We start from the raw sequence: 15,554 nt of genomic DNA on the forward strand, positions 1-15,554 counted from the left end.
GATGTTGTTGTAATGTGTACACTGTAATTTTACTTTATCTTTTTTTATTTACCTGTGCAGATCTTGCACTTGAGGTCAAACAGGTGAGCTCTGTGCTCGGCAGTTGTGTCTTTCAGCATGCAGCTGAGGATGTCTGGGACTGAGCTGTTCTGGTTCGACTGGCTAGGTCTGGCCTTAGGGGCAGCAGGGAGAGTGCTCTTCTGTTCCTGAGAAAATAGGATTGTCACACATTTATTTAAAACGTTACACTTAGATGCACACTCATAGATACAGACACACCGAAATGCTCATCTAATAAAAGGTATGCTACATTTGAAGATGAACTGATCACCTATTGAGGGAGATATCATTTCCTAGATGTTTTATTGCATCAGTATGAGTAGACAATACATGTTGTACATACCATGTGTCTATTGGGCCTAAAAGGAATACTAGGTAGATCAACCTTCACTGGCTCAGGCGCTGGATTTGGCAGCACACATGGGGCTTTGGGACCAGACTCCTGGACCGGCAAGACACACAGACAACACCTCAATCAACTGGTAAAGTTATGGATACAGTTCTCAGTGAAGAATGATGGTGAATTTTGTATGCTATTTTTTATGTTCTTTTTTGTATTTCATTGTACTTGTGCACATTACATTAAAATTCAAATGGTCTTCTTTAGTTTATTATTATTATTATTATTATACGCTTTTGGCTTAGATTAGGTTTCTGCATAGGCTATATTATACTGTACCTCTGGAGTGTCTTTTTTGCTCGCCTCTGAGACCTTTGTGGCCTGCATGTCCCGCTGGCTCATCCTGGCCAGTCTGAAGGGACTGACCTCACCACGGATGACGCTGTAGAACAAACCCTGGAGACCCACCCAAATAAGAGACAATCAATGAAGCATACTACCACATGGTGAACTAGAAGTCTACTTTGTAAGGACGCGGGCACATTTGTTACATTGAATAGTTGTTTTCATATCTTTTTCAATGAAATGCTGTATAACAGAGAATTGTATATGTGGAGTTTAGATTTATTTCATATGACAAAGCATATGTTTTTTTGCTGTCTATCGACCAACCTTATTTTTGGGGTCTTTTAGGTTGAACATGATGGTTCGGTACTTGTTCATGTACTTGCTATCTGTATTGTTAAATATGTTAAACATCTCCGTCTCGATGTTGGTGACCAGCTTTGCCACTTCTCTCTCAGACCTCTCCAAATCGTCACAGTCGCACACCCTTATAAAATCAAAATGTAATTAGTCATCTTTTAATAACATTTTTGCCCTACATTCAAAAGAGAGCTCAAGCAATGGGTGTGTCCGAAATGGCACCCTATCCCTATATAGTGCACTACCTTTGACGAGAACTATGGGCTCTGGTCAAAACTAGTGCACTTTATAAGGAATAGGGTGTCATCTCAGACTAAGCCACCATTTCTTTGTCAATCAATGTGATCCTGTGTGTGTGTGAGAGTACTTTTCTATATTTTGCCATCTCTTTCTTTATATTCACCTCTTGATCAGGATGTTGGTGAGAGAGCGTTGGATGCTCTGCCTGACCTGGTTGTTGGCTGGCTGGGGGGGTCTGGAGGAAGGGGCGATAGGGGCTGGGGACACGGGCAGGATCCTTGTTTCATTCATTGGGGTGGGGGGTGAAGGTGAGGGTAGAGTGGGAGTCACGAGGGGTTGAGGCTGCTTCTTAGGGATGGTGAAGGACGTCTTGCCGATCCTCAGGGCCCCTGTTTCGTGGTGTCTGGAGGCTGAGGTGCTTGGGGCCTCAGGGGTCGGAGAGGGGCTGGATTTGGGGGGGTTGGGTTGTTTGACAGGGGATGTATCGACAGAGGGTTTCCTGGAGACACTGCAGCTGTTTGCTGGTCTCTTGGTTTTTCCTGGAGCACTTCCCAGAGGAGGGGAGGACTCAGTGATGTAGTCTGAGGGAGAGTTACCTGGAGAATGTGTCTGAGGAGCCATGGGCTCAATCTCAACCTCTACCTGCTCACTGGCCTTTTCTGCTGTTAGAAAATAGAATAACAGGGGAACTGAATCAGCACTGATAAGTCAATATGGCATCTGGTAGCTATGAATATAATCAACAAAACCTGTTATAGGAAGTCAGTGTAATAAGCCATGAGGTCAATTTGTCAACATATGTATACGTGTGTTATTGCCAGTTAATTAAGTATGAACAGTGCACGCATGTGATTAACCACTACCATTGAATCAGCTTCAAAATTGTATTTCTTGGGCTGAGATGTACAGTGTGATGAGATTAGGTTTGTTCGACCTAATAATTACCAAAAACAATTACCTTTGACTCTGTAGCCAAATGATGTACAGCTTCAAATCATGTTTGTAAAAAGTAATGTTGATCTCATGGAATGTTATTCCTTGACCACTACAGATAAATCATAAAAATGTATTTGCATTGGAAAATGTGATGGGATGTATTTGCACTATTGTTCATGTTTTTGTTGGGGGCCCACTCATTGATGGTCTGTACAGTGTGGCTTTAATGGCTCCTCAATTCATTACTAGAAAAAAAAGAGTCCCCCTTTGTGTTAGCCCATTGTGATGTTGTGCCATTGTTATCAGCTAGTAAAATCCCAGGTAGGAAAATTGTGACTTTTCTTCTTCTTTGTCAGCTAAGTCTTTTGATTGAGAACAGTAAGGCAAGGGCAGAGAGTAGGATATGGTCCCTTGAAAACCCAAAATATTTATGCTAAACAGGTTTAAGAACGGACTGTTCATAGCCCACTGAAATACTATTTGTAACCACTACAATGCAAATACATTTACATCAAATAACTTGGGGGTTGCTGGCATCACACCCTCTCCACAGGCAATGCCCTGCAGCTGACCCTGTGACGGGTTCAGCCTCTCGTGTGTGTGTGTGTGTGTGTGTGTGTGTCTCAGGCAGTTGGGTGCTGGTATTGTGACACCAAAATAGAATCATCTTTGTTGTTTAATGGACAATAAAGATATTATATCAATAATACATTTGTATTCATGTATCCATTTTTGTCTCTAGAAGGTGTTAAAGCAGTTGAGTGACAAATCAACTGTCATGTAAACTGACTGATAGTGGGACTCCATGTCGGAAACCTCAAATTTCCTGTGCTAAAACATAAAACGTATAAATGAAAATCTAATTTGTAGTGCAATGTAATAGAAGTATATCTAAATAAATGAGACCTGGCTGACAGACCAGATTGAAACAATGTCATTTCATGCAAGAAAGGTGGTAAAGAAGACCTATATTGGGGGGGCCAGGGCCCCTCTGTCCTACTGTGCAATGACAGCAGGGCAGTACTGTGACCCATGATGACCTATGACTCCAATGATCACATTTTTTTTTTAAAAGTAGGAAACCCATAATCCTGATCATATTAAATGTAATTAATAAACCCTCAAAGTTCCAAAATGGGGTGAAAAACAGCAGCCATATAGGTCAGGGAGGATTCCAAACCAGTCTAAATAGAATGAATGGCAGTAGAGGCATAATCCTGATTTTACTTAAGCAGGAAAATTAAAGTAAGGCATGTGATATTAGAAATTGTGCAATAGAATTGTCAACCTAAAATATTGTAATAGAATTATAAATAGGCCTACAGTTTATACAGGTTTTATACAACAACAACAACAAAAATGGTATAAATAGTCTCCATTTTTGTTTTCTTGAAAAGCTGAGAGTGCTATATGATACAAGCAGTACTTGTTGCATTTACAACTTGTCCAAGTCCTATCATTAACTGATTTTAGCCAGTGTATGGGGCTGCGGATTGACTGCATTGTTTGAATGGAATGTTGGCATATTGGCAGTTAATTTGAATGGAATCATTCCTCTAAAACTAGCTGGCTAGCTAGCTAACAAACATACATTCTTCAAATTCATTATTTTACACAATATCTTATCACAGCACTGGCAATGTATGGTTGATCAACACTGATCAAAATGGCTGACCTTTATACCATCATAAGAAGGTTCATGTTCATTTTAGTATTCTAAACGCCCAATCACACGGTAACTTAACCAGGGCTGGGTTTCTCAAAAGCATCGTAGCACTAAGATCATCTTTCGTCCATTTATACTGAACAAAAATATAAACGCAACAAGTTACAGTTCATAGAAGGAAATCAGTCAATTGAAATAAATTCATTAGGCCCTAATCGATTTGTATTTCACATGACTGGGCAGGGGTGCAGCCATGGGTAGGCCCGGGAGGGCACGATCCCGCAGGTGAAGAAGCCAGATGTGGAGGTCCAGGGTTGGCGTGGTTACACGTGGTCTGCGCTTGTGAGGCCGGTTGGACGTACTGCTAAATTCTCTAAAACGATGTTGGAGGCGGCTTATGGTAGAGAAATTAGCATACAATTATCTGGCAACAGCTCTGGTGGACATTCCTGCAGTCAGCATGCCAATTGCACGCTCCCTCAAAATGTGAGACATCTGTGGCATCGTGTTGTGTGACAAAACTGCACATTTTAGAGTGGCCTTTTATTGTCCCCAGCACAAGGTGCACCTGTGTAATGATCATGCTGTTTAATCAGCTTCTTGATATGCCACACCTGTCAGGAGGATGGATTATCTTGGCAAAGGAGAAATGCTGACTAACAGGGATGTAAACAAATTTGTGCACAACATTTGAGATAAATTAGCTTTTTGTGCATATGAAACATTTCTGGGATCTTATTTCAACTCATGAAAATGGGACCAACACTTTACATGTTGCGTTTATATTTTTTGTTCAGTATAGTTTAAATGGAATTAAGATGATCTTAGTGCTACGATGCTTTTGGGAAACCCAGCCCGGGATCTTTAAATGCCCCTCCCCATACCTACATGTTAATGTTTCACTCAAAGTAAATTCCTGCAAATGATGCCATTGCTAATATGATATGACTCCTGGCTTATGAAAAAGCTTGTTCATCATTAAAAGAGCCAATGAACACGCCGATTGGCAAGTGTATTTTTCTGTTACTCATTAGAAAAACGAGATTTCAGTCTTGGAAGTGTGTTTCCTGACCGATTCCGCTTTTGGTTCATGATGTTTGTTCCCCATGAGACACACTAGACGCGGAAGCCTATTTCACTTCCTCAAAATCCCCAGAATGAATCTAAGATTGCGCAATTCTACATCTAACTAAGGTGCTTGGTGCAGTATTTCTCAAGTTCAAATATGCATGATGACTTGTCTTATGTAAACAAAGTCGGAGCTGCGGGGCAGGTCTGTCTCACTGTCTATGCTATTGGATAGAGAGCAATCACTGCACCAGTTCACCCCATGGTCAAATGGACATCAAATGTAAACCCAACCTTCATTACCCGTTGTGATGCACGGATGACCAAAATTATCCCATTTACACTTTGTAGTCTATTTGGACACTAGAATAACTGTTTGACTCGAATCAATGCCACATACGCCCTTTTCAAAGGGATTTATTGCTTTTTAAAGCGCTTAATATCTCTGAACCAGTGACACCAGGCTCCACTGCTCTGAACTAAACAAAAAATGTCTCCACTAACGCATAATAACAAAAAGTGTGTCATGTCTCAGTATGTTGATATGCAAAGCTGTCAGATGTGTTGTCCACATTTACATCTGATGGTCTGTAATGTTGTGACTGCACATTTGAATGGAAGAGAAGCTGAAGTAGGCCGAACTCAAGTTTACACTTGAGTAAATGAAATAAAGGATAAAGCCAAAATAAAGGAAACACTTGAGTAAATGAGGGATACAAAGTACACTACATGACCAAAAGTATGTGGACACCTGCTCATCGAACATCTCATTTACATTAATATGGAGTTGGTACCCCCTTTGCTGCTATAACAGCTTACTCTTCTGGGTAGGCTTTCCACTAGATGGAACATTGCTGCGGGGATTTGCTTCCATTCAGCCACAAGAGCATTAGTGAGGTCGGGCACTGATGTTGGGTGATTAGGCCTGGCTCGCAGTCAGCGTTCCAATTCATCCCAAAGGTGTTCGATGGGGTTGAGGTCAGGGCTCTGTGCAGGCCAGTCATGTTGGTCCTCTGTAGCTCAGCTGGTAGAGCACGGCGCTTGTAACGCTAAGGTAGTGGGTTCGATCCCCGGGACCACCCATACACAAAAAAAATTTTTAATAATGTATGCACGCATGACTGTAAGTCGCTTTGGATAAAAGCGTCTGCTAAATGGCATATTATTATTATTTATGTTCTTCCACACCGATCTCGACAAACCATTTCTGTATGGACCTCACTTTGTGCACGGGGGCATTGTCATGCTGAAACAGGAAAGGGCCTTCCCTAAACTGTTGCCACAAAGTTGGAAGCACAGAATCATCTACAATGTCATTGTATGCTGTAACAGACCATTATTCCTCCTCCACCAAACTTTACAGTTGGCACTATGCATTCGGGCAGGTAGCGTTCTCCTGGCATCCGCCAAACCCAGATTCGTCTGTCAGACTGCCAGATGGTGAAGCTTGATTCATCACTCCAGAGAACGTGTTTCCACTGCTCCAGAGTCCAATGGCGGCGAGCTTTACACCACTCCAGCCGATGCTTGGCATTGCGCATGTTGATCTTAGGCTTGTGTGCGGCTGCTCGGCCATAGAAATCAATTTCATGAAGCTCCCGACAAACAGTTATTGTGCTGATGTTGCTTCCAGAGGCAGTTTGGAACTCTGTAGTGTTGCAACCGAGGACAGACGATTTTTACGTGCTTCGCGCTTCAGCACTTGGCAGTCCCGTTCTGTGAGCTTGTGTGGCCTACCACTTCGCGGCTGAGCCGTTGTTGCTCCTAGACATTTCCACTTCAAAATAACAGCACTTACAGCTGACCGGGGAAGCTCCAGCAGGGCAGAAATGTGACGAACTGACTTGTTGGAAAGGTGGCATCCTATGACGGTGCCACGTTGAAAGTCACTGAGCTAGAGTAAAGCCATTCTACTGCCAATGTTTGTCTATGGAGATTGCATGGCTGTGTGCTCGATTTTATACACCTGTCAGCAACGTGTGTGGCTGAAATAGCCGAATACACTAATTTGAAGGGGTGTCCAAATACTTTTGTATATATATATACATATATATATATATATATATATATATATATATATATACACATACACACACTGCTCAAAAAAAATTAAGGGAACACTAAAATAACACATCCTAGATCTGAATGAATGAAATAATCTTATTAAATACTTTTTTCTTTACATAGTTGAATGTGCTGAAAACAAAATCACACAAAAATTATTAATGGAAATCAAATGTATCAACCCATGGAGGTCTGGATTTGGAGTCACCCTCAAAATTAAAGTGGAAAACCACACTACAGGCTGATCCAACTTTGATGTAATGTCCTTAAAACAAGTCAAAATTAGGCTCAGTAGTGTGTGTGGCCTCCACGTGCCTGTATGACCTCCCTACAACGCCTGGGCATGCTCCTGATGAGGTGGCGGATGGTCTCCTGAGGGATCTCCTCCCAGACCTGGACTAAAGCATCCGCCAACTCCTGGACAGTCTGTGGTGCAATGTGGCGTTGGTGGATGGAGCGAGACATGATGTCCCAGATGTGCTCAATTGGATTCAGGTCTGGGGAACGGGCGGGCCAGTCCATAGCATCAATGCCTTCCTCTTGCAGGAACTGCTGACACACTCCAGCCACATGAGGTCTAGCATTGTCTTGCATTAGGAGGAACCCAGGGCCAACCGCACCAGCATATGGTCTCACAAGGGGTCTGAGGATCTCATCTCGGTACCTAATGGAAGTCAGGCTACCTCTGGCGAGCACATGGAGGGCTGTGCGGCCCCCCAAAGAAATGCCACCCCACACCATGACTGACCCACCGCCAAACCGGTCATGCTGGAGGATGTTGCAGGCAGCAGAACGTTCTTCGCGGCGTCTCCAGACTCTGTCACGTCTGTCACGTGCTCAGTGTGAACCTGCTTTCATCTGTGAAGAGCAATGGGCGCCAGTGGCGAATTTGCCAATCTTGGTGTTCTCTGGCAAATTCCAAACGTCCTGCACGGCCTCCTCCACATCTCCTGATGTACTGGCCTGTCTCCTGGTAGCGCCTCCATGCTCTGGACACTACGCTGACAGACACAGCAAACCTTCTTGCCACAGCTCGCATTGATGTGCCATCCTGGATGAGCTGCACTACCTGAGCCACTTGTGTGGGTTGTAGACTCAGTCTCATGCTACCACTAGAGTGAAAGCACCACCAGCATTCAAAAGTGACCAAAACATCAGCCAGGAAGCATAGGAACTGAGAAGTGGTCTGTGGTCACCACCTGCAAAACCAGTCCTTTATTGGGGGGTGTCTTGCTAATTGCCTATAATTTCCACCTGTTGTCTATTCCATTTGCACAACAACATGTGACATTTATTGTCAATCAGTGTTGCTTCCTAAGTGGACAGTTTGATTTCACAGAAGTGTGATTGACTTGGAGTTACATTGTGTTGTTTAAGTGTTCCCTTAATTTTTTTGAGCAGTGTATATTGTATATTGAAAGCAGGTGCTTCCACAGGTGTGGTTCCTGAGTGAATTAAACAATTAACATCCCATCATGCTTAGGGTCATGTCAGGGTTTCCGTTAGGAAAATGTGGCGCCGGACATTTGACTAGCAGCATGTTAATTTACTGAATGTTTGAGAAATTTACCGGATATGCATTGGGTGCGTAACCTGATTAGGGCGTCCACTCATGGTGCTCAGAAGGACAGAAATCACATTTAGATTATGGTCATTCATATTAACAGAACATGCAAGTTGAGGATGCAACGATGTGCGGTCCTTCTTACCAAATTCTGATGCACACTTTGAAGATGTTAGAATAACTGTCCACATTTACTTTTCCTCAGCCAGCAAGACAAGTAACGAACAGCAAAATCACTAGCCTATGTCAATCTACTATCCACCATAGTAGAAACGTTTACCTATTCCATTGGTCAGCTTGTCAAGAAAGAAATAGCCTATTCCAAACAAACTCTGGGACAGTTGTGGGACGAAAGATCCCAAATGCATGCAACCAGTAGGCCTAGGCTACATACAAAAAATTGAAAACGTTAAAAAGCAATGAGTCTGATGCAACAGATCAGAATGTTTAGCTTAAAATGTTGATAAACTTATTTCTTCACATTATAAGTGTAGAAATGCACACAAGGCAGTTATGTGTTAGCGAGAAAACACTGTTGTTAAAAGCATGCGAGCGGTTTCATGTGACAGAGATGAAAATATCCATTAGAAATTTAGAACGAGGGGAAATCTACAGTCGTGGTCAAAAGTTGAGAATGACAAGTATTGGTCTTCACAAAGTTTGCTGCTTCAGTGTTATGAGATATTTTTGTCAGTTGTTACTATGGTATACTGAAGTATAATTACAAGAATTCCATAAGTGTCAGAGGCTTTTATTGACAATTACATTAAGTTTATGCAAAGAGTCAATATTTGCAGTGTTGACCCTTCTTTTTCAAGACCTCTGCAATCCGCCCTGGCATGCTGTCTATTAACTTCTGGGCCACATCCTGACTGATGGCAGCCCATTCTTGCATAATCAATGCTTGGAGTTTGTCAGAACTTGTGGGTTTTTGTTTGTCCACCCACCTTTTGAGGATCGACCACAAGTTCTCAATGGGATTAAGGTCTGGGGAGTTTCCTGGCCATGGACCCAACATTTTCGATGTTTTGTTCCCTGAGCCACTTAGTTATCACTTTTGCCTTATGGCAAGGTGCTCCATCATGCTGGAAAAGGCATTGGTCGTCACCAAACTGTTCTTGGATGGTTGGGAGAAGTTGCTCTCGGAGGATGTGTTGGTACCATTTTTTATTCATGGCTGTGTTCTTAGGCAAAATTGTGAGTGAGCCCACTCCCTTGGCTGAGAAGCAACCCCACACATGAATGGTCTCAGGATGCTTTACTGTTGGCATGACACAGGACTGATGGTAGGGCTCACCTTGTTTGGGATGCCCCAAACAATCGGAAAGGGGATTCATCAGAGAAAATGACTTTACCCCAGTCCTCAGCAGTCCAATCCCTGTACCTTTTGCAGAATATCAGTCTGTCCCTGATGTTTTTCCTGGAGAGAAGTGGCTTCTTTGCTGCCCTTCTTGACACCAGGCCATCCTCCCAAAGGCTTCGCCTCACTGTGCGTGCAGATGCACTCACACCTGCCTGCTGCCATTCCTGAGCAAGCTCTGCACTGGTGGTGCCCCGATCTCGCAGCTGAACCAACTTTAGGAGACGGTCCTGGCGCTTGCTGGACTTTCTTGGGCGCCCTGACGCCTTCTTCACAACAATTGAACCTCTCTCCTTGAAGTTCTTGATGATCCGATAAATGGTTGATTTAGGTGCAATCTTACTAGCAGCAATATCCTTGCCTGTGAAGCCCTTTTTGTGCAAAGCAATGATGACGGCACGTGTTTCCTTGCAGGTAACCATGGTTAACAGAGGAAGAACAATGATTTCAAGCACCACCCTCCTTTTAAAGCTTCCAGTCTGTTATTCTAACTCAATCAGCATGACAGAGTGATCTCCAGCCTTGTCCTCGTCAACACTCTCACCTGTGTTAACGAGAGAATCACTGACATGATGGCAGCTGGTCCTTTTGTGGCAGGGCTGAAATGCAGTGGAATTGTTTTTTGGGGATTAAGTTCATTTTCATGGCAAAGAGGGACTTTGCAATTAACTGCAATTCATCTGATCACTCTTCATGACATTCTGGAGTATATGCAAATTGCCATCATCAAAACTGAGGCAGCAGACTTTGTGAAAATTAGTATGTGTCATTCTCAATACTTTTGACCACGACTGTAATATGCAACCATTAGCATGGGTTGCTAATATGACTAGGATTGTGCCTTTGGCTACTGGACAACGAAAGAAAGTTGATATAAAATAATTGCCTCCACAGATATGGTCTGATTTTGGCTAGGCCTACTTTGAAGCAAGGTAAGACATGCCTCATAATATGTAGTAAAATGTTCAGGTTTCAAATAATGAAGTATATGTTTTGAAAATGCATACCGCCTCCAGCTCATTGCTGGAGGCAGTGGTGTGTGATGCACTGATGAAGCCTGCCTTCCATTGCCTATGAATTTGCTGTTTGAGATGCAACTCTGGCGCTCTGACAGATTTTCCGCTCAAAGACTCTGTTTCTGTATGCTGTACGTGTGATAAATAAGATAGCCTACATAATGAATATACTGTACACGCGCCAATTTAATTCCACTCAATTATTTAAATGTGCCTATAGACCAAAAGCATGACCAGTCAAATGTACACTGCTCAAAAAAATAAAGGGAACACTTAAACAACACAATGTAACTCCAAGTCAATCACACTTCTGTGAAATCAAACTGTCCACTTAGGAAGCAACACTGATTGACAATACATTTCACATGCTGTTGTGCAAATGGAATAGACAACAGGTGGAAATTATAGGCAATTAGCAAGACACCCCCAATAAAGGACTGGTTTTGCAGGTGGTGACCACATACCACTTCTCAGTTCCTATGCTTCCTGGCTGATGTTTTGGGTACTTTTGAATACTGGCGGTGCTTTCACTCTAGTGGTAGCATGAGACGGAGTCTACAACCCACACAAGTGGCTCAGGTAGTGCAGCTCATCCAGGATGGCACATCAATGCGAGCTGTGGCAAGAAGGTTTGCTGTGTCTGTCAGCGTAGTGTCCAGAGCATGGAGGCGCTACCAGGAGACAGGCCAGTACATCAGGAGACGTGGAGGAGGCCGTAGGAGGGCAACAACCCAGCAGCAGGACTGCTACCTCCGCCTTTGTGCAAGGAGGAGCAGGAGGAGCACTGCCAGAGCCCTGCAAAATGACCTCCAGCAGGCCACAAATGTGCATGTGTCTGCTCAAACGGTCAGAAACAGACTCCATGAGGGTGGTATGAGGGCCCGACGTCCACAGGTGGGGGTTGTGCTTACAGCCCAACACCGTGCAGGACGTTTGGCATTTGCCAGAGAACACCAAGGCACCCTGTGCTCTTCACAGATGAAAGCAGGTTCACACTGAGCACATGTGACAGACGTGACAGAGTCGGGAGACGCCGTGGAGAACGTTCTGCTGCCTGCAACATCCTCCAGCATGACCGGTTTGGCGGTGGGTCAGTCATGGTGTGGGGTGGCATTTCTTTGGAGGGCCGCACAGCCCTCCATGTGCTCGCCAGAGGTAGCCTGACTGCCATTAGGTACCGAGATGAGATCCTCAGACCCCTTGTGAGACCATATGCTGGTGCGGTTGGCCCTGGGTTCCTCCTAATGCAAGACAATGCTAGACCTCATGTGGCTGGAGTGTGTCAGCAGTTCCTGCAAGAGGAAGGCATTGATGCTATGGACTGGCCCGCCTATTCCCCAGACCTGAATCCAATTGAGCACATCTGGGACATCATGTCTCGCTCCATCCACCAACGCCACATTGCACCACAGACTGTCCAGGAGTTGGCGGATGCTTTAGTCCAGGTCTGGGAGGAGATCCCTAAGGAGACCATCCGCCACCTCATCAGGAGCATGCCCAGGCGTCGTAGGGAGGTCATACAGGCACGTGGAGGCCACACACACTACTGAGCCTCATTTTGACTTGTTTTAAGGACATTACATCAAAGTTGGATCAGCCTGTAGTGTGGTTTTCCACTTTAATTTTGAGGGTGACTCCAAATCCAGACCTCCATGGGTTGATAAATTTGATTTCCATTGATAATTTTTGTGTGATTTTGTTGTCAGCACATTCAACTATGTAAAGAAAAAAGTATTTAATAAGATTATTTCATTCATTCAGATCTAGGATGTGTTATTTTAGTGTTCCCTTAATTTTTTTGAGCAGTGTATTTAAATCGACTGGTATTTCCATCAATTAATAGGTTAAAAAGCATTATTTCGTAATATTTTCTTCTCCCGGACAATTGGCCGGCGCCATATTTATTTATCCGCTTTTCAATATTTTTATTGACCAAAAGCCAGCTAACGGAAACACTGGGTCATGTATAAAAATGCCCAGTTGCCCATTCTTTTTGCTACCATGGCTAGAAGAGATCACAGTGACTTTGAAAGAAGGGTCTCAAAAGAGCATAGGGGGTTTAAAGTGTGTGTGTGTGTCTCTCAGTCACCAGATCTCATTCCAATTGAACACTTATGGGAGATTCTGGAGCGGCGCCTAAGACATCGTTTTCCACCACCGTCAACAAAACACCAAATTATGGAATTTCTTGTTGAAGAATGGTGTTGCATCCCTCCAAGAGTTCCAGACATCCTTCTTTCGTTTTTGCCTTAAGTAATCTTCCATCTTATATAACCAGTGCTTGACTTGGGCAGGAGCTCAACTGAGACAAGTACTGGCACCTCAAATGTTCTACTGCCTGAGCTCCTGTTCCTCTTGTAGAATATTAGCTTAAAAGTATTGTGGAGCTCCTGCTCCCAAATATAAACAGTACTGGCACCCAAAATGAGTACCGGCACTTATTTCAGTCAAAGTCAAGCACCGTATGTAACCATACCAAACGTAACATATCATTATAATTTGAGTGTCCCGGATTTACGTTTACTCTGTTACGTCTAGTCTATTAGACCCGCTGACACTGGGCATGGCAGATTTGTTCCTTATAGCGCAGATGTACACAACACTAATACTTGATGGACGCCGTATACGCTGGTTTTCGTCTTTGCTTTTTCATAAGAAGCCGAAAACCTGGATTCAGGTGGTCAATGGCTAATCAATGACACAAATTGATCAGTGACGTGCCAGGGAGACATGAAAACAAGTAGGACTGCAGCCCTCGAAGGACTGGCATGGTAGATCCCTGTCATGTAGGGACATACAGTCCTTTCATTTCTCTTTCCATCAGCTATGTAGCCCCCCCTATATCATGACTTTTCTTGAAGCCTGCCTTCGGAAAGTATACTATGGCACCTGCCATGAGGTCTGGAACTTTATGGCACAGGCAGTAGTGCACTTGAATTGTCCTCTGCTGGTTCAAGTGTTGCTTTAGCTGTTCCAGCTTCCATAGCTATTGATGGAAGCATTGAAATGACACATATTTTTTTGTTACTCTGGGCCTTTGAAGAAGTGTTCCCCTGTTTGCATTGGGGTGTGTGTGTGCAGGACACTCCTTGAGAGAGGGAGAGCCTCCCTGTATGTGAGAGCACAATGATCTCTGCTAAGAGGTCTGGGCCTCGTTTCCCAGTTGCGTTGTAACTTAAGCATTACATGATCATACCAAAAGCATCGTTATTTACGAGCCAACTTTTCAAAAGTCTTTCCCAAATAAGCAGGTAGTGTGAACCTGTAAGAGCAACAGCTAAGAGCATCGTTGGGGTCGTGTTCAGTTTTTCCCACAATCCCATTGGGGGAGCTGTCCAGTTTCCTGGTGCTGAAAGCGATGCCGCTTGCGTCATTAGCGAGCACGACTAATAGCCCACATTTCATGTGAAACGTAGGCTAGGCCTATAAATTCCGCAGACTAGGTTTTATGTATGAAAATAAATAACAAACTAACCATTTGTCATGTAATGTTAATCATTTTAAAGATTTGATCCACGGTCCACAAATATATACAGTAACTAACCCCTAACCCTCTACTACACACATTTAGGTTTTTCATAAAAATATATATTCTATGTCCATCCCCAAAGCCCTAAAGTAAACGCCACACTGAGTAAAAGCACAAGGCTGTTAGAAGCTGCACCTCAGCGCATAGCCACAGGAAGATGTTTGGGGATGGCGGTGCTGCGATTATTATTAGCCCCATCATTGTGAGTCTGCAACAGCCTCAGGTTGTTTTGAACATGCACATTTATAAACACCAACCGACTGCGCAGCCAGAGTCACCGGTTATGTTGGATAAATAATCAGCTGAATAGCAGCCATGCTGTATTATTGTTGTTCCACTGACCTGACAATGGCTTGCCGTTTATAGAGTTCCAGGTGTTTCCAATTTGTACCCGATAAGATTCAGCTTTGGATCAAATAAAACTAAGCTTGACAAAATGTTATAAATACATATTTCAAATATTACATTAGATCCTATACATTACCCAAATGAAAAATTTAACATTGTATGATCATGCCCATTCACACAAAACACTTACATTGTTATAGAAGGATATCTTGTGAGGTAAGGCAGAAAATAAGCCTAATGATGCACTTTGGCTGCTCTATGAGTGGTCAGGATCACTCCGTAGATGTGTGAAGGTTTTTAAGAGCCACGATACTAACAAAGGCTCTGGGAAAGACCTTGGCTACTAAAGATATGATCTTAACGCTACGAAGGCTCTGGGAAACGAGGTCCTGGAATGTTATGGCACAGATGCTAATAGGCTCGCTCCATAAACACAGGACTTCTGGTTAAATCCACACTTTCCTACTCAATATCCATTGTATGCGGTTGCATCTAGCAATATTACAAAACTTGCTTGATTAAATGTAGAGATTCTACACAGATCCTGTTGTGATCTATTGGAGAAACTACAGATTACTATTTATGTACTTTATTGGACTTCTGTCATATGATAATTTGTGAGATTAAGATTTAAGTGTGTCTAGTGTGCATTTTGGAG

At 43.3% G+C, this 15,554-nt stretch overlaps 1 protein-coding gene across 1 annotated transcript in view; it reads right to left on the reverse strand.

Annotated features, from left to right (window-relative positions):
- Nucleotides 1–15,554, reverse strand: part of LOC121546443 (death-inducer obliterator 1-like) — a 42,356-nt gene that overhangs the window by 11,183 nt on the left and 15,619 nt on the right. Inside the window, exons 8-12 of the mRNA XM_045212410.1 lie at nt 1,509–2,007; nt 1,073–1,232; nt 740–856; nt 404–502; nt 53–206 (exon numbers count right to left, since the gene is read on the reverse strand). Of these exons, the coding sequence (XP_045068345.1) occupies nt 53–206; nt 404–502; nt 740–856; nt 1,073–1,232; nt 1,509–2,007 (1,029 nt within the window). The remainder of the gene's footprint in view (nt 1–52; nt 207–403; nt 503–739; nt 857–1,072; nt 1,233–1,508; nt 2,008–15,554) is intronic.

This window comes from Coregonus clupeaformis, unplaced genomic scaffold (genome assembly GCF_020615455.1).
Source record: "Coregonus clupeaformis isolate EN_2021a unplaced genomic scaffold, ASM2061545v1 scaf0012, whole genome shotgun sequence".
Taxonomy (NCBI): domain Eukaryota; kingdom Metazoa; phylum Chordata; class Actinopteri; order Salmoniformes; family Salmonidae; genus Coregonus; species Coregonus clupeaformis.